Source organism: Myotis yumanensis, unplaced genomic scaffold (genome assembly GCF_028538775.1).
Source record: "Myotis yumanensis isolate MYYU_CA2020_CCGP unplaced genomic scaffold, mMyoYum1.0.hap1 SCAF_9, whole genome shotgun sequence".
Lineage (NCBI taxonomy): Eukaryota > Metazoa > Chordata > Mammalia > Chiroptera > Vespertilionidae > Myotis > Myotis yumanensis.
Window position 1 is genome coordinate 32,256,548 of NW_027223760.1, and position 19,423 is coordinate 32,275,970.

Sequence of the window (19,423 nt, forward strand, 5' to 3'; positions counted from 1 at the left end):
CTTGCAGATTGGAGCAAGGTGCCCACAAAAGTTAGGCTGTTAAGCTGACGCCATTTTGGGCAGCCCATCTGGTTTGCAGATGATTTAATAAAATTATAATCCCTTAAAAAAAAGTTAGGCTCCTACACTTACACAGGAACTGGGTGTTAGGGACACTATCTTCCTGGTTGTTTGCATTTCAAAGATGGTTGCCAGGTCCTGGAGGAAACATTCCTGAGCAGTGAGACTAGCCACAGGTTATCTAGCCATTACAAATATATACTGTACATGTATTTTAAACATACGCAGAAAGAAATTTTGAAAGAAAAGGGAGGAGGGGAATGTGTGCAATGCAGTAGTAGTTTTGTTTCTAGTCACCTAAGGGTGTATCTGGGGAAATGTGCTATCAGCGTGAGCAACAATAAACCATCCAAAGGTTTCACTTTTATTTTTTAAAAATCCATAGTAGAATATTACACACTTAAAAAATGAATAAAATTCTGATACATGCTACAACATGGGTGAACTTTTTGAAAACATTATGCTAAGTGAAATAAGCCACACACAAAAACAAATATTGTTTGAGTCCATTTATGTGAGGTCCCTAGAGTAATCAAATTCATAGGAACAAAAAGTAGAATAGTGGTTACCAGGGGCTGGGAGAAAGGGAAAATGGGATTACTGTTTAATGGATATAGAGTTTCGGTTGGGGGTAATGAAAAAGTTCTGGAGATGGATGGTGGTGATAATTGCACAGAAATGTGAATATAGCACTAACTGGTTTGGCTCAGTGGATAGAGCGTCGGCCTGTGGACTGAAAGTCCAGGTTCGATTCCGGTCAAGGGCATGTACCTTGGTTGTGGGCACATCCCCAGTAGGGGGTATGCAGGAGACAGCTGATCAATGTTTCTCTCTCATTGATGTTTCTAACTCTCTATCCCTCTCCCTTCTTCTCTGTAAAAAAAAAATCAATAAAATATATTTTTAAAAATGTGAATATATGTCATACTATTGAAAGGTACAGTTAATTAATTTGTTGCTGTTGTTGTTGTTAATCTTCACCCGAGGATATTTTTCCATTGATTTTTAGAGAGTGGGAGGGGGACAGACAGAGAGAGAGAAACATCGATGTGAGAGAGAAACATCAACTGGTTGCCTCCTGCCGGCACCCTGACCAGGGTCCAGATCGAGTCTGTAACTGAGGTACGTGCCCTTGACCAGAATCAAACCTGGGACCCTTCAGTCTGCGGGCTGATGCTCTATCCACTGAACCATACTGGCTAGGGCAGAATGATACCCTTAAAATGGTTAAAATGGTAAAATGTATAAATTGTGAAATACATGTGTATATATGTATATGCGTGTATATAAAGTAAGTATATAACCTGGCCGCCACCACCACCCAGAAAGCCTTTTCCCCGTGGCCCAAGCTATGCTCTTTGCACTGATAGTCATACTGACGGAGAAGGTCGGAGTAGGGAGAGGCCGAATCTCTCCTTGGCTTCCATAACCATCTGGACATTTTACCACCATTTGATGTTACTCTAGATGTTCTCCAAGCAGTGGGTCTGAGTCCGCTGACTTTTTTTTTTTTCTTTAACAGTAAGCATTACCGGGAGAAGAAAACATTTGATGGCTAACCTCATTGACATTGACATTTAATGGGTTTTATTTCCTGCCCCTGCCCATACATTTGTGGTGGGTCTTGACCTACACTTCATTTCTTAGTCACATACCTATGACCGAGGCTCTCAGCAGTCGGCTGCAGCAGCCTGTGGCAGGGTCTTTTGTTTTCTTGCTCTACCTGCCAGCATTGAGGTTATTTTATTCAAAGGAGCAGTTCCCCGCAATTTACCTGTAAGTGGAATTCGGAGCAAAATAAATCATATTTTAAAGATCATCTGAAGGAATCGTGGGGAAAAGGTGTTGTTGGGTATTGAATAAACTGTCCTCTGTTGCAGGGCTTCTCAATCTTTCTAGACCAAATGCATTTTACCTTACCTCCCTCCCACGCCCCCCTATACACAGGCAGGTCTGCAACTGACCCAAACATTTCACAGAACAATCCTGAGCCTGATTACATGAGATACATTCTGGAATTTTTTTTTGCGAACCTTTTCTGTAAAAATGCTGGTTGCAACCCACTAAAACTGATTTCAGGGCTCAGGACTAGGTCTCAGCCCACGGTTTGAAAACACTATACCAATTTAAATATTTTATAAACAGGATGTCTCTGTTTTGCATATTGTACCTACAGGGCTTAACTGCCAAATGCTTCCTTCTCCACAGGGGAGAAAATCTAACCCTATGGTCTGAGAACCAGCCACCCTCCCAGACTCTGCAGGGGGGAAACTAGGGAAAATTCACCTCGGCTTTGTCTCTTGTGCCAGCATCGGGGCCTGGTAAACCCTGTTTCCTCAGACCTAGAAATTAACCTCTGTTCTGTGGTTGAGCATTTGAGGGAAAGAAACAAATGCTTTTTCAGCTCTTTCTTCCGTACAAATACAAAGTTATTTTCGTTTTTTAATCTTCTCTTTGGAAAAACCTCCTTTCTCTTAGATCAGCGGTTCTCAACCTGTGGGTCGCGACCCCTTTGGGGATCGAACAACCCTTTCACAGGGGTCGCCTAAGACCATCCTACATATCAGATATTTACATTAGGATTCATAACAGTAGCAACATTACACTGATGAAGTAGCAACGAAAATAATTTTATGGTTGGGTCACAGCATGAGGAACTGTATTTAAAGGACCAAAAGGTTGAGAACCACTGTCTTAGAGGCTCCTCAAGAACAGTAATTCGAATCCGCAAGACAATGCAAAGACTCAAGTCCCAGCTCTGTATCCTTACATTGTATTCTCGCCACTGGAGCCCCCACCCCAGCCAAAGAAGGGACATCAGGAAAAATGGGGGGAGGGGTGGAGCTGCATAAGAGAAAGTGAGTAGAAAGAAGGAACTGGGTGGTTTATAGGTATTGGCTCAGTTAACTGGCTTTGCAAGATGACGAATGTTCAGACTCTGGACGGCCAGTGCTGGCCAGCGCCTCACCTGTGCTCTGTGCCCAACGGCAGCTGCGGGCTCAGAGGCAGTGGGAGGGCTTCCACTTCCTTTCACTTTCTCAGGCCGCCAAACCTGGCACCTGGGGACAGAACTACAGTTCCCACCGCGCAGCGAGGCAGCAGGAAGAAGGGGCCCTACGGGCTGAAAAGGAAAACAAGGAGAAAAAGAAAACCTTTCCCGCTAGCAGAAGTGAGAGAGCGCGACAGGTAGGCGACCGGTGACCCGGGAGGGTGGAGGCTACCGGATGCAGGATGGAGGGCGTCCCAGGCGGACACTGCGTTCTCCTTGCAGGACGTGCAGGCTGAGTTCAAGGGGCTTTCGTGGAAATTCTGAGGACTTCCTGGGGTGGGGTGAGGCACAGGAGGAAGATTTCAGCTCAAGTTATGGTGATGAGACACGGAAGTGGAATGGCTTTCTTTACTTGAAAGGTCAGAGGGGAAAGAAAGTGGCTGCAGGTGTCCACCGTCTGCTGGATCATTGAGCCACAGGTGTTTTGGAGGCGAGAGAAGCATGGGGGTTCTATAGGCTGGATCTCTGTGTGCATTTTAATTTGTGTAACGATACAGATTTGTCCTTTTCCATGACTTTAAAGAAAACCAAAAAGTACAACTGGGGGGAAGTGAAGAAGGGTATCGTATGGCAGGAGCAACTTGCAGTGCAGCACATCAACTTTAATCATCCAGTGGGGGTAGGTTTCGTGTATTTTTATGAGGAGACCCAAGACGATAGTCTTTGAGGAACCTTTGAGGGCCTGAGGATATTTGCCTGGAGGGGAAATGCTTGGCGCTCCAAATATCTGATGGGCTGGCATGTGGAATCGGAATCTGCCCGGTCCTGGCATAGCACGAGGGTCAACAGATGGAACCCTGGGAGATAGATTTCAGCCCCGGGTAAGTTAGAGCTGCACACACAGGATGGATTTTTGCAGGGGGTAGTGAGTTCCTCATGCTCAGTGATGTTGAAGCATAGGTGAAATGGTTGGGCAGACAGGCTGACGGTGAGAATAAAATTCAGGCGAGTGATTGTGCGGATCAGTGTTTTCCAACCCTGGCTGGGCAGGCATCAGAATCACCTGGCGAGTGCGTGCACGTATGTGTACACGGGTTTTTAAATATCTTTAGCAGATCTGGGATGGGCTTGAGGAATATGTATTTTTAATTATCTCCCCAAATAATTTTGATATAATTAAGTAGTGTGGGAAACACTGTCATTTAGAAACTTTATTTTCCAGCTTATAAACATCCCCCACTACAGTTTTCTTTTTGGATTTTCTCAAAATCCTAATTTCCTCGTCAAGAAAAAGTAGGTGCGAGCCGGAAGAAAAAGACCATGTCACTCTTCCCTAAACTGGCTTCTCTGTCCGATCTTGTCAGTCCTTTGTTGGAGTCCTTCTCCCCACGTGAAAAGCTAGGCATGTCTATCAACTGAAGAATGGCAGGAAAAACACTCCTGTGGGCATCTCCTCTGCCATCCTCCTGCTGAGTGGGCACTCCATAGGGCATGGAGCCCCTGGTCTCAATGACCAGGATTTCCACCAATGCTGTCATCTGACTGTGATGACTGGGTAGCCCAGCAGAGAATGGCAGTAGGACCTCTTCATCCTGAGGGTACCCCTAAAGTAATGTCCACCCACCTAAGGCAGGTGTGAGCTTAGGGGGGCAGCTCTCTTGTACCTGACCAGTAATTAGTGTCCTTCAACCAATATTTTTATTGATTTCAGAGAGGAAGGGAGAGGGGAGAGAGAAACATCAATAATGAGAGAGAATCATTGATTGGCTGCCTCCTGCACGCCCCCTACTGGGGATCGAGCCCGCAACCCCAGCATGTGCCCTTGACCGGAATTGAACCCAGGACCCTTCAGTCCACAGGCCAACGCTCTATCTGCTGAGTCACACCAGCCAGGGCCCAGGAGGATGTTAGTGCAATGAAAGCAACGATCTCCCTGCCTTGTCCTGTCCTGGACCCCAAGTGCCTTGAACAGCGTGGGGTCAGGGCGTCAGACACCATTGCGTGAGACACCATTGCGACGGAGACCGAGGCGTGGCGGGTGACTACTTTCTTAAACTTCATTTCGTTTTTACTAGCAAGAAGAGAGTCCTCTTTCCGTGCCTAGCACAGCCATGGCTCGTGGTCCCAAGAAGCACCTGAAGCGTGTAGCAGCTCCAAAGCATTGGATGCTGGATAAACTGACCGGGGTATTTGCTCCTCGTCCATCTACCGGTCCCCACAAGCTGAGAGAATGTCTCCCTCTCATCATTTTCCTAAGAAACAGACTTAAGTATGCCCTAACAGGAGATGAAGTAAAGAAGATCTGCATGCAGCGGTTCATTAAGATCGATGGCAAGGTCCGAACCGATATAACCTACCCTGCTGGCTTTATGGATGTCATCAGCATTGATAAGACAGGAGAGAATTTCCGTCTGGTCTATGACACCAAGGGTCGCTTTGCTGTTCATCGTATAACACCTGAGGAGGCCAAGTACAAGCTGTGCAAAGTGCGGAAGATCTTTGTGGGCACCAAGGGAATCCCTCATCTGGTGACCCATGATGCTTGTACCATCCGCTACCCTGATCCCCTCATCAAGGTGAACGACACCATTCAAATTGATTTGGAATCTGGCAAAATTACCGATTTCATCAAGTTTGACACAGGTAACCTGTGTATGATCACCGGAGGTGCCAACCTGGGAAGAATTGGTGTGATCACCAACAGAGAGAAACACCCTGGTTCTTTTGACGTAGTTCATGTCAAAGATACCACTGGCAATAGCTTTGCCACCCGGCTCTCCAATATTTTTGTTATTGGCAAAGGCAACAAACCATGGATTTCCCTTCCCCGTGGAAAGGGTATTCGCCTCACCATTGCTGAAGAGAGAGACAAGAGATTGGCAGCCAAACAGTTGGTGAAATGAGCTGACGTGACATGATTAGAAGAGTCTTTGTTCTTAATTAAAGATAATGCAGCATGGCGGGGGCGGGGATGGGGAAAATGGACACTCCCACTAAGATGCTAATAATTCCTAACCTAAATTTCATTCCCTTTTCCTGTGGGGCTTAACAGCTAAATGAGTATGACAGTCCTTTACCCTAAAGTCATTCTCGCTTCAACTTCTTCCTTTTTTTAGATAGCCGAGTTAGTTCATTATACTTTTCAGTTTGTAACCAGCTATCTGCTCCTGAAAAGCTCTTATTTCATTTATTTGTTTATTCCCTTTTAGTCACATTTCTTACTTCCTATCTCATAGCTGCATGGGCAATTACTCTGATGTATTTTCAGCATATATTTGAATTTGTAGGTTTCTAGCAAATTAAGTAGTTTTGTTTTGACTTTATGTAATTATAATTAAAATGCAAATAAAGATTTTCATTAAAGGTAATGTATTAATATTGGTTTATGAAATGTAACAAATACACCATACCACTGTAGGATGTTTAGTAATTGGTGAAACTGATGCCAGGTACCTGACAGCTCTGTACTATCTTAATTTTTCTGTAAATGTAAAATTACTTTAAAAAATAAAGCCTGGTCGTGGTCACTAAAGAGACGCTGAACCCCTCCTTTTCTTCCCAGCTCCACTCCAGGGAGGCAGCGCCATGCAATTCTCCAGCTCAGCCAGGGCAGCAGATGAGAACTTCGACTATTTGTTCAAGGTCATCCTCATCGGGGACTCCAACGTGGGGAAGACGTGTGTGGTGCAGCATTTCAAATCCGGGGTCTACACGGAGACACAGCAGAACACGATCGGCGTGGACTTCACTGTGCGCTCCCTGGAGATCGATGGCAAGAAAGTGAAGGTCAGAGGGGCCTGGGGTTCGCTGCCCCTAGTTTAGCCAGAGTTCCTAACCCCGAAACACATGCCTGAGGAATAAAAGATTTGAATGTAAAACATGAAATCATAAAAGTACCAGGAAAAAACATAGGTGTATTCATTTTTATCACAGTGGAATGAGGAAATTGGGCTTTGCAGTAAGACGAGAAACCCAGGATGTCTGTAATAATGTCAACAATAAAAAATAAATAATGTGAAAAAGACAAGAAGCCCAGAAGCCATAAGGGAAAATACTGCTCAATCTAACTATCTCAAGGTCAGATGTATATATTTCTATGTAACTATATAAAGATAACATTTCTACATATTCAAAAACACTCTGAACCAAGTCAAAAGATGAATGACACTTGGAAAGAAATATTTGCATATATGGGACTTGACAAATGGCTTTAACGTGAAAAGAGCCCTGATAAATAGCTAAGAAAAAAAAGCTAAACAACCAAGCACACACAAAAAAGTAGGCTATTCACAGATTGAACAGAACTGCTGTTTCACAAATTTTATAAGAATGAGCTCATACATTTATGTAAAGGTGCCCGTCCTCATTCATAATTAAATAAACAACAAGCTAACGGTAAGATACTGTCTTTTACCCATTTGATTAGAAAAGATCGAAAAGTGTGGGTAAAAATGTAATAAATGGATCTTGTTTGGGATCCTGATTTTGTAAAAATACATTTTGGAGACAATTAGGAAAATGTCCATATGGACTGGGCATTAAATAATATCAAGGAGTTATTGAAAAGTTTATTAGTGATAAAGGTATTGTGGTTATGAAAGAAAATGTCCATTTTTACAGGGATGTACATCAATGTAAGTAGGGATGAAATGACATGAAGTCTGGGATTTGCTTTAAAATAATACCTCACTGCCCTGACCAGTTTGGCTCAGTGGATAGAGCGTCAGCCTGCGGACTGAAGGGTCCCAGGTTTGATTCCGGTCAAGGCCATGTACCTTGGTTGCAGGCACATCCCCAATAGGTGGTGTGCAGGGGGCAGCTGATTGATGTTTCTCTCTCATCGATGTTTCAAACTCTCTATCCCTCTCCCTTCCTCTCTGTAAAAAAATCAATAAAATATATTTCTTTAAAAATTATAAAAAATAAATAAATAAAATAAAATAAAGTAATACCTCACTGACCTAAAGTAAATCCCAGGAGGAGTTCTTCCTGGGCTTTGAATTTGCAGTAACAGGTGTGAACATTCTAGAGGCAGTTGGATGATCATGTATGATACTGCAGACAAGAAAAATAAATAAAATAATACTTCAAAGAGCCCTGGCCAGGAGCTCAGTGGTTAGAGGGTTCAATTCCGGGTCAAGGGCATGTACCTCGGTTGCAGACTCAATCCCTAGCCCTGGTTGGGGCACATGTGGAAGTGCGGGAGGCAACCAGTCAATGTATCTCTCTCACATAGGTATTTCTCTCTCTCTCTCTCTCTCTCTCTCTCTCTCTCTCTCTCTCTCTTTCTCTCTTTCCCCCCTTCCCTCCCTCCTCTTCACTCTTCTAAAAAAAATCAATGAAAAAAATATCCTCAGATGAGGATTTAAAAACATTAAAGAATAAAAACAAAGAAATCAACAGAACAGGCTAGATGTAGCAAAAGTGGCAAAACCTTGATAATTATTGAATAACTAGAGGCCCGGTGCACAAAATTCATGCATGGGTAGGGCCCCTAGGCCTGGCCTGCGATCAGGGCTGATCAGGACCTTCTGGCTGCCGGCCAGGGCCTTTCTTTGTTCCATGCCACCCCCTGGTGGTCAGCGCACATTATAGTGATCAAGTGATGGGTCTCCCGTAGAAATCCCCTGGGGTCAATTTGCATAGTAGGGTTTTATATATTCAATAAGTTATTGAATCTGGAATGATAGGTATATGAGGGTTCATTGCTCTATTCTCTCTAGTCTTGTATATGTTTGCAAACTTTATTTAAAAAATAAATTTTGTGCCTGGCCAGCATGGCTCAATGGTTAAGCATCAACCTATGAACCAGGAGGTCATGGTTTGATTCCGGTCAGGGGACACGCCCGGGTTGCAGGCTCAATCCCTAGTAGGGGATGTGCAGGAGGCAGCCAATCAATGATTCTCTCTCATCATTGATGTTTCTATCTCTCTTCCTTCCTCTCTGAAATCAATAAAATATATTTTTAAATAAATAAATAAATTTTGTAAATAATGTAAGTATATGAAGAAACAGGTACCCAAGACACTGCTAAGTGTATAAATTGGCACTATTGCTCGGGATGGTGGTTGAGGAGGTGATATTATGAGGATACTCCTGAACATAAACAGTGGAGTGGTCCTTTAAAATCAAAACAGTTCAGCCAACATTACTTCCTTTTCCAGTGTTAATAGCAATGGGCAGGGTCAAGAGATAAGGCCCAAAATCTGGAGGAAGGGATGATTGCGATGCAAAGGGGAAAGAACACCAGACCCCAGGACACTGGGTCCCACTCTCCGACTAAGCATCCCGGAGGTGGTGGCTCCCAAACCTGAAAGCCCATCCAAATTACCCTGGGGCGCAACTGGAACAACAGACTTCTGCGCCCCAGCCCAGACCTCCTGAATTTGGATATCTCCAAGTAAAACCCAGGAAACTGCATTTTGCAGGCAACTCAGGGAGCAAGTCCCCATTGGGTGTGGGAGCTCCTGATGCCATGCCCTTTCCCGCCCGTCTCCAGATGCAGGTGTGGGACACCGCAGGCCAGGAGCGCTTCCGGACCATCACCCAGAGCTACTACCGCAGCGCCCACGCGGCCATCATCGCCTATGACCTGACCCGGCGGTCCACCTTTGAGTCCGTTCCTCACTGGATTCACGAGATAGAAAAATACGGAGCTGCGAACCTGGTCATTATGCTGATCGGTATGGAGTTTTCAAAGGGTTTAACTTGGTTTTATTGCCCCCTCTCTGCTGACAGTCAGCTTCTTGTGTGTTTCCGGTGGCAGGGAAGCATGAAATCATAAAGTGCAAATGGTAAGAGGGCCTCAGAAAGCACCTGGCCCAGAAATTCCATCAGATTCACTTGGAAATGAGAGACGGTGGTGTGAACTTAAGAATACAGATCCGCCCTAACCGGTTTGGCTCAGTGGATAGAGCGTCAGCCTGCAGACTCAAGGGTCCCAGGTTCGATTCCGGTCAAGGGCATGTACCTTGGTTGCGGGCACATCCCCAGTAGGGAGTGTGCAGGAGGCAGCTGATCGATGTTTCTCTCTCATCGATGTTTCTAACTCTCTATTCCTCTCCCTTCCTCTCTGTAAAAAATCAATAAAATATATTTAAAAAAAAAAAGAATACAGATCCCAAGGCGTGCCCACCCTAGAGTTTCTCTACGTGCAGGAGCTCCAGCTGGTTTGCTGCACAGTCTGTGCAGACTGCACAGAAAGTAGTCTGTAGGCTGAGGTTCCCAGGCAGTGGCCCCAAACCCCTGAGGGAGCCATTCAGATGAATGTAACTGACACACCCGACACACACTTGAATGACTTATTTTTTTTTAATGTTTTTATTGATTGTTAGAGAGAGAGAAAGGGAGAGGGATAGAGAGATAGAAACATCAATGAAAGAGAAACATCTTTGATCAGGGCTGTCTCCTGCAAGTCCCCCACTGGGGATTAAGCCCACAACCCAGGCATGTGCCCTCGGCCGGAATCGAACCTGGGACTCTTCAGTCCACAGGCTGACGCTCTATCCACTGAGCCAAGCCGGCCAGGGCTGAATGACTTCTTTAAAAAAAAAAAAAAGTTTATTGATTTTTGAGAGAGGAAGAGAGAAACATCGATGGGCTGCCTCCTGCACGCCCCCTACTGGGGGTCGAGCCTGTAACCTGGGCATGTACCTTGACTAGGAATCAAAATGGTGACCTCTTAGCACACTGGATGATGCCCAACCAACTGAGTCACACCAGGGCTTGAATGACTTCTTAGACCTGTTAAGACCCTAAGTGAATCTTAACACACCAACATCAAAACTAAGAGGAACTTCAACTACACAAAGTGAACTTGCAGCTGGAAATGTGAGCCAGTCCTATTGTACATTCAGAGAGAAGTGTTAATGTTTCTGTTATTTCTCTAGTAGTGTTTTCGTTTTGCAGCCTTTTGGTGCACAAAATGATGCCCAACCGAGCCACACTGCCCCAGTTCCTAATTGATTCTAGAAATGCCCCTAAAGATGACCTGGACATGTCCCCGTCACCCCAGGGCTAATACGAGGGGGCTTTCTGTTTTCTGTCATTGGCCTCCGTGCCTTAATCTAGAAAAGTTAAATGTCTTGTTCCCTTATGGAAGTGTTCCCGTCTCTTTCACTATTTTTCCATTCTGTCTACCCAAGCCCCTGGCAGCCACTTCCCACCACACAAATGGCAAAGAGATACTGTGCGTTGATTCCTACTGTTCCTCCCCCTCCAGCCACTCACAGGAAGCTCAGCTCCTCGGTGATGTGATGTCCCTCTGTTTAAAATCCTCGCTGGTCCCCCATGGTCCCCCAGATAAGACACAAATTCCTGAACCCGACTGACGAGGCTCCTGCTTTCTTCCGGAGATGGCTGACTGGCCTCGTATCTTTTTCTTGTCCCCTCAGCTGTTCCTGACCTAACCCTTCCGACCTTCTATCAGAGTGAGGGGTCAAGAAGCCAACATCCTTCTGTAGGCTATACTGGCTGCTCTGTCTCATAACTTTCTTCAGTATCTGATATTTGTCCCCTTAGGATCTTGGGCAAACCTTTCACTGAAACTCTTTTTTTAAATATATATATATATATATATATATATATATATATATATATATATATTTTATTGATTTCAGAGAGGAAGGGAGAGGGAGAGAGAGGAAGAGAGCGAGCGAGAGAGCGCGAGAGAGAAACATCAATGATGAGAATCATTGATCAGCTGCCTCCTGCACAACCCCTATGGGAAATCAAGCTCGAAACCTGAGCATGTGCCCTTGACCAGAATTGAACCTGAGACCCTTCAGTCCGCAGGCCGACACTCTATCCACTGAGCCAAACCAGTTAGGGCCACTGAAATTCTTTTACAGTTACAGGTCTACAGTCTCTCAGTGAAAACCCTGAAGGCCAAAGATTTCAGAGTCCAGAATTTGTTGAATCTTAGGAGGGTGCATGCTATGTTACCTAACACCCTCAGTAGTGTCTGGGGCAACATCCCATGGTCAAATGCATTAATATATATGCAGTGAAATATATGGTCATACAAAGAAGGTTGAATAAAAACTTCAAATGGCCAGTATAGGGCAGATTTTACTGTCAGATAAATTACCAAAAAAATGTAGGGGTTTCAGAGTTTTTTGGATTTGGGAAATGTGGATAAGGGATGGTACACCTGTAAGGCTAACAACTTGTACCATTCACCTGGTCCTTAGGATGTGTTGTTTCATGGCCTGTCTTGGATGGGCAAATTCTTGTATAGCTCTTTTTTATTTTTTAAATGTTGTTGTTGATTTTAGAGAGAGAGGGAGAGGGAAAGAGAGACATCAATAGCAGCCTTCTGCACACCCCCTACCAGGGACAAGCCCGCAACCTGGGCCTGTGACCTCATCTGGAATCGAACTGGCAAGCCCTCGGTGCATGGGACAATGCTCAATCAACTGAGCCGGTGGCCAGGGCATTTGGCTCTTTATTTATTTTTACATATTTTTTAAAATATATTTTATTGATTTTTTACAGAGAGGAAGGGAGAGGGATAGAGTTAGAAACATTGATGGGAGAGAAACATCGATCAGCTGCCTCCTGCACACCCCCCACTGAGGATGTGCCTGCAACCAAGGTACATGCCCTTAACTGGAATTGAACCCGGGACTCTTCAGTCCACAGGCCGACGCTCTAGCCCAGCCGTGGGCAAACTACAGCCCGCGGGCCAAATCCGGCCCGTTTGAAATGAATAAAACTAAAAAAAAAAAGACCGTACCCTTTTATGTAATGATGTTTACTTTGAATTTATATTAGTTCACACAAACACTCCATCCATGCTTTTGTTCCGGCCCACTGGTCCAGTTTAAGAACCCATTGTGGCCCTCGAGTCAAAAAGTTTGCCCACCCCTGCTCTAGCCACTGAGCCAAACTGGTCAGGGCATATTTTTACATATTTTTATTGATTTCAGAGAGGAAGGGAGAGGAGAGACAGAAACATCAATGATGAGAGAGAATCATTGATCGGCTGCCTTCTGCACGCCCCACACTGGGGATCGAGCCCACAACCCAGGCATGTGCCCTTGACCGGAATCGAACCTGGGACCCTTCAGTCCTCAGGTCGATGCTTTAGCCACTTGAGCCAAACCAGCTAGGGCCATTTGGCTCTGAAATTGTCCAAGTGTCTCTCTTGCCTCCCTAGCAAGATGAAGAACCCCTTTCTCAGGGGCAGGGCCCATGCATCTCTGGTGTCCACACAGAACACTTAGCGAGCAAAGAGTCAAACTGCTGGAGCAAGCACATGTTTTTTTCCCTCCCACCAGGTGTCCTGGCTTTTCCTGAGGTGTGCCACCACCAGCTGTTGGGAGGCAGAACAGGGGACAGTCAGTTAACCAGGGGTGGCCCTGGGGCAGGTGGGAGGAGCAGTCAGAACCAGTGCAAGCAGCCCAGAAGCCACAGATCAGGGTGAGGGGTGGCCGAGACTCCTGGCTCAGGATTCCTACTCTGGAAGCATCCCTGTCCCAACCAAGGGACTCTCACACCTTTCTTCTAGAAGCAGGGCTATACCCTGAACTTAAACCTCACAAGCTATAAAAACGCATACAGTTTTCTTGAAGCTACATACCTGAGTTAGTTTCCTGTAGCTGCTAATTACCATAAACCGAGTGCCTACTAGTAAAAACAACAGAAGCGTGTTCTCACTCCGTTCCGGAGGCCAGAAATCTGAAGTCGGTATCCCTGGGCCGGAATCACGGTGTCAGCGGGACCATGTTCCCCTGGAGGCTCTGAGAGAGAATGTGTTCTTGTCTCCTCCAGTGGCTGTCAGTGTTCTGGGCTCGAGGCTGCCTCTGACTTCTCATCACCTCCTCTGTGTGTGTACTCAAGTCTCCCTCTATCTCCTTCGTGTAAGACTACACATGATTGCACTTAGGGCCCACCCAGCCAATCCAGCATTATCTCTAGGGCTCAAGATTCTTAACTTAATCATATCTGCAAATATTTTTGCAGATAAAGTAACATTTACAACTCCCAGGGGGTAGAACCATGTGTCTTAGGGACCATTTTCCGGCCTACCACAGTCCCAGGAGAGTAATAGCCCTTAGATTTAACCTTATTTGGGGAGAATTATGATAAAAATCTAGCTTTGTCAATGACCAGGCTGGTGCCTATGATGCTGAGTATTTTTTCTTTTTCTTTTCTTCTTTTTTCCATCACCATTTATCCCCCTTATACCTTCTTCCACCTCCCCCATCCTCCCTCACAATCACCACACTGTTGTCCATGTCCATGAGTTCCCTTTTTTTCCTTTTTGCTCAATCCATCCACCTCACTGAACACCGCCCTCCCTCCACAACAGATCTGTCTGCCGACTCTCTAGGAGAAAGTATTTTTTCAATCTTTTTTATTGGGACATAATGCATAGAGAGAAAAGTATGCAAACACTGATATATCACAAGGGGAACGCTTGTGTAAACACCACCTGGGTCAAGAAAGAATGCACCCTGCCCCCCAGCTCCTCTTCCTGTCCCTCCCAATTGCCTCATCTTCTCCCCCAAAGTAAGCCCATCATGGCTTTTATGACATCGCCCGGTTTTCTTTATCAGCCGTTCTACTTTGCTATTGTTTTTGAACCTTCTATAAATGGCATTGTACCGAGCGTTGTTTTGTCTAAGCTTCTTTCATTTCTCCCTTCTGTTGGTGATGGACATTCGAGTTGTTTTCAGTTGGGACAATTAGGAAAATTGCTGCTCTGAGGGATCTTGTATGTTTATGGATGCACATGGGCTCATACTTCCCTTGGGTACATACCTGAGAGCAGAACTGCATGGTCTTGCAATGGTCTCACTCTAGTGGATAATCTCAAACCACTTGCATACTTGGTACACATTCATCAAGACCCACTGAGTGTCCAGTCTGTGCATTTTATTGTATGCAAATTACAACTAACAAAGTAAGTCCTTCATTATACATCCCACAGCTTCAACCCAAGAAATCCTGACCACAAGTTCCAGCTCGACCAGGTTCTATCTTGGTGTCCAACACTTTGTAGTTAGGGAGAAAGAGGAAGAGATCTGAAGGGAGAAGAGAGAAGCAAGAGGGAATCGCACTGGCACCTTCTTACCTTGTCACACGTAGGAGAGACGGCCCCTCCCAAGAATACGGAGGCTCCACCTGTCCCAGCCAATAGTACACACCTCTGGTCCATTCCTCATAGCTCTTAAAGATCTTAAGAACAGTGAATTAAGATAGTGGCTCTGTTTCCATTCATCTGTGGTTTCATTTTCATTAAATTTGGCCTCAATTACTATTTGGGAAGAAGTACATGCATGCATATTGCTGAACTAAGATGTTCTTCCTAAAGTTCATTTTTAAAAAATCAGATTAAGTTACTCAATGCAATATTTGCTTCTCTCTCACTCCCAGGGAACAAATGTGACCTGTGGGAGAAACGGCATGTTCTATTCGAGGATGCCTGCACGCTGGCTGAGAAATACGGCCTCCTTGCTGTTTTGGAGACATCAGCTAAGGAGTCCAAGAACATAGACGAAGTCTTCGTGCTCATGGCCAGGGAGCTGATCGCCCGCAACAGCCTGCAGCTGTATGGGGATGGCGCCCTGAACCACCTGCCCCTGGACTCCAGTCCAGTCCTTATGGCCCAGGTGCCAAGTGAAAAGACCCACTGCACTTGCTGAGTGTGGTCACCCAGCCAATAGCACCCACCAGAGGGCATCGCTAAACCAAAGGTGCCGGGTCTTCTAGTGTCTGCTGAGTAGCATTTCAGACCCAAGTGTAGACTTGCCACTAGTTCTCAATCCTGGGTTCAGACCAGAGGCCACAACAGCTGACTCTGAGGCCAGGGGATACCACTGTCCTTTCCGATTTTGCCTTGGACCTAAAGGCACAGGGTTAGGAGGACAAGGTTTGCTCTGTTTCATCTCTTTTCTGTCTTCCCAACCCTTCAACTATGTTTCCACTGACCTTTGCTTCTCACTTGAAGAAGAGGGTAGTGAGGAAAGATCAAAGAGGGGCGAGGATGCTTGGAACACTCCGGAACAGTTTAAAACAGCTTGGTCATGGGCAGATGAGAAAAAAGCCTGCAGTGATAAGTCAGAATGCCGTTAACATTTGCTTCCTGATAGTCACACCTCAGGGTTTTAGTTTGGGGAGCAAAGCCTTTTGATATAAAGACCATAAATACCTCTTGCCAAATGGTCAGGAGCCATGTGATGGAGACAGAACTGGATTTCACTTCATTCTATTTGGGCTGATGTGGGAGACGTCCACAGTTCCTTTCCAAAACACCACATTGGCTGCTGGATCAGAAGGCATTTCTGAATAGTAATTAATTTGGCTCACAGGTGAATAGCAAACCAATATTGACCTCACAGTATAGCCCTGGGCACACCATGTACCTGTAACACACTGGTTTTTCAAAGTTCCCCCGATGGTTGTTGCTGAACTGCATCTTACAGTCACAGTAAGAACCACAAAGGCCTGTCCATCCACATCAGCTCCAAAAAAGGGAAATGTCTCTGGGAGCTCTCCCTGGGCCCAGGTGAGTGCCCACAGGCATTTCTCATCGATAGCAGCACAATCGATAGGCTGAGACCTACCTTCACGTGTGGCTACTGAGTGCTTGAAGAGAGCTGAGCAGGACATGCCATTAATGGCTCACACCAATTTCTCTTCATTTCTCTGCACATCAGTCTCAACCAACACTCTGAAAACCTCATCAGCATCTAGGGTTATGCACTCAGGATTATCTGGAATTGAAATGTTCCTACCAACAGGTTAGACATGTGAAAACGGGGTCGCCTGAACACCAGGAACCTGTGATTAACCACCTGGGCTTCTGTTGAAATGATGGGGCTGTGACAGAAACCCTCGGGGACATGGAAAGGGCCCCGTGTGGAGCAGCTTCACTGGATTCGGGCACCCAAAGGTCGGCTCCAAAGAGGCACGGCTTTTCTGAAGCTGAGCGGTCTGGTTACCTGGCCTGGGAACCAGCTCAGGCAGGCTCCTCTCTGTAGCTGTGGTCTCAGAAAGCTACATGTTAGCTCAGTTCTGGCATCTTTCTCACACTCCCAAAGCTGTGTCGTTGGTAACAAGTTATGTGAAATTAAGTTACAAAAGAGACATTTCAGAAGAATAAAAAGATTGTGTCTCCATATTTTGTTCGCCAGCGTCAAGTACATTTCCATGTGTGCAAAAATCTGTTATTTCATTGTTCACAGACTGTTCCTGAACCTCTTCCCCACTCTATTACTAGTAGTAATAGGAATCTATCTACACTAATAAAAGAGAAACATGGTAATTAGCGTATGACCGCTACCCTTCCCATTGGCTAATCAGCATATCCTTATGCAAATTAACTGTCAGCCAAGATGGCGGCCGGCAGCCATGAACTGAAACGAACAGGGAGGCTTGCTTGCTGCAGTTACTGCGGACTCCAACATTCCCCGCCTCACTTGCCGGCCTCTCAGCTGCAACTCTAAGCAACTATGTTGCAAATATAGAAGCTAAACAAAACCCCAGAAACCTGCGTTAGTTAGTCAGGCTTCAGCCAGCCAGACTGCAACATTGTATCAAATACAGAAGGAAAAACAAAGGCCAGAAACCAGCTTTCAGCAGCCGAGGCCTCAGAGCTAAAGCTGGCCCAGAATAAAAAAAAAAACAAAAACAAGGAGCAGTTGGGAGCTTCAGTCAACCCACCAGCCTGAAAACAGCCCTCAGCCCCTCAGTCAGACTGGCCAGGCAGCCCAGTGGGGACCCCCACCCTGATCCAGGACACCCTTCAGGGCAAACCAGCCAGCCCCCACCCATGCACCAGGCCTCTATTCTATATATTAAAAGGGTAATATGCCTCCCGGCACCGGGATCAGCGGAGCAGCGAGGCTCCCAGCACCAGGATCAGCGTGACGGGGCAGCGCCCAAACCCCCTGATAACCCTGCGGCTCTGTGTGTGACAGGGGGCGGTGCCCCAACTCCCCTATCGGCCCTGCTCTGTGCATGACAGAGGGTGGCGCTGCAACCTCCCCATCGACCCTGCCTTGAGTGTGACAGGGGGCGGTGCCCCAACCCCCCAATCGGCCCTACTCTGAGCATGACTGAGGGTGGCATCACAACCTCCCGATCCGCCCTGCTCTGTGCATGGCAGGGGGTGGCGCCCCAACTCCCCAATCGGCCCTGCTCTGAGCCTGACCAGGGGCTGCACCTAGGGATTGGGCGTGCCCTCTGCCACCTGGGAGCAGGCCTAAGCCAGCAGGTCGTTATCTCCCGAGGGGTCCCAGACTGCGAGAGGGCACAGGCTGGGCTGGGGGACCCCCCTGCCCCCCCCCCCTGCACAAATTTTTGTGCACCGGGCCTCTAGTATAGTATATAAAAGGCTAAGTGATTGGTAGTTATGACATGCACTGACCACCAGGGGGCAGATGCTCAATGCAGGAGCTGTTGAGTGACAGCAACTTTGCAGAGTGCTCTCTTGCACTCCGGGACCCCTTGGGGGATGTCAGACTGCCCGGTTTCTGTCTGATCCCCATAGGCCAGGCCTAGGGACCCCACCAGTGCACAAAAACATGAACCAGGCCTCTAGTGTTACTATAATGCTATTAATAAAGACAATTACTATATATGCCCAGCACTGAACCAAACACTTCATACAAACTCAATGAATCCTGTCAACTATCTTTGAAGTAGGAGCTATTTTTAATTCCTAATTTTAAAATGAAGATACAAGCCCTGGCCAGTGTGACTCAGTTGGTTGAGCATCGTCCTGTGCACCAAAAGGTCCCGGCTTGGTTCCAGGTCAAAGCACTTGCCAAGGTTGTAGGTTTGGTCCCCAGTTGGGGTACTGATGTTTCTCTCTCCCACTCCCTTCTTCTAAAATCAATAAAAACATATGATACAGTCCTGACCAGTTTGGTTCAGTGGATAGAGCATCGGCCTGCGGACTGAAAGGTCCCAGGTTCGATTCCAGTCAAGAGCATGTACCTTGGTTGCGGGCACATCCCCAGTAGGGAATGTGCAGGAGGCAGCTGATCCATGTTTCTCTCTCATCGATGTTTCTAATTCTCTATCCCTCTCCCTTTCTCTCTGTAAAAAATCAATAAAAATATTGAAAAAACAACAACATATGATACAGAGAGAGTAAGATCAGTCACACAACTAGGAGGTGGCACAGCCAGGATCCAAACCCAAGCAACTTGGTTCCAGAGCTCACTTTTTTTTTTTAAATTTGAATTTATTGAGGAAAACATCAGTTAATACAGAGCCCTTTTTTGTTGTTGTTGTTAGTCCTCACCGGAGGATATTTTTTCCATTGATTTTGTTTTTAGAAGGTGTGGAAGGGGGGCCGGGGGGGGGGGGGGGAAGAACACATATGTAATACCCTTTGTAATACTTTTAGCAATAAAAAA

General features: G+C 46.1%; 2 protein-coding genes and 1 non-coding gene across 4 annotated transcripts; all 3 read left to right on the plus strand.

Moving 5' to 3' along the window:
- Nucleotides 1–3,110: 3,110 nt before the first annotated feature.
- RAB19 (RAB19, member RAS oncogene family) lies at nt 3,111–17,258 on the plus strand. Of its 2 annotated transcripts, none has more exons than XM_070424027.1 (4): nt 3,111–3,246; nt 6,612–6,835; nt 9,550–9,733; nt 15,432–17,258. In XM_070424027.1, exons 2-4 carry the CDS (start codon nt 6,635–6,637, stop codon nt 15,698–15,700), a joined length of 654 nt encoding a protein of 217 aa, XP_070280128.1. In that variant the 5' UTR covers nt 3,111–3,246; nt 6,612–6,634; the 3' UTR covers nt 15,701–17,258. The 2 variants fall into 2 exon arrangements, with proteins under 2 accessions (XP_070280128.1, XP_070280129.1); XM_070424028.1 differs by lacking the exon at nt 3,111–3,246 and adding an exon at nt 3,421–3,468.
- LOC139016253 (small ribosomal subunit protein eS4, X isoform-like) lies at nt 5,026–6,167 on the plus strand. The gene has a single exon (XM_070424026.1). The coding sequence runs from the start codon at nt 5,161–5,163 to the stop codon at nt 5,950–5,952; it is 792 nt and encodes a 263-aa protein (XP_070280127.1). The 5' UTR covers nt 5,026–5,160; the 3' UTR covers nt 5,953–6,167.
- LOC139017116 (small Cajal body-specific RNA 16) lies at nt 8,006–8,116 on the plus strand. Its single transcript, XR_011472792.1, has one exon. It is a non-coding gene; the product is annotated as a small Cajal body-specific RNA 16 (non-coding RNA).
- Nucleotides 17,259–19,423: the final 2,165 nt, after the last annotated feature.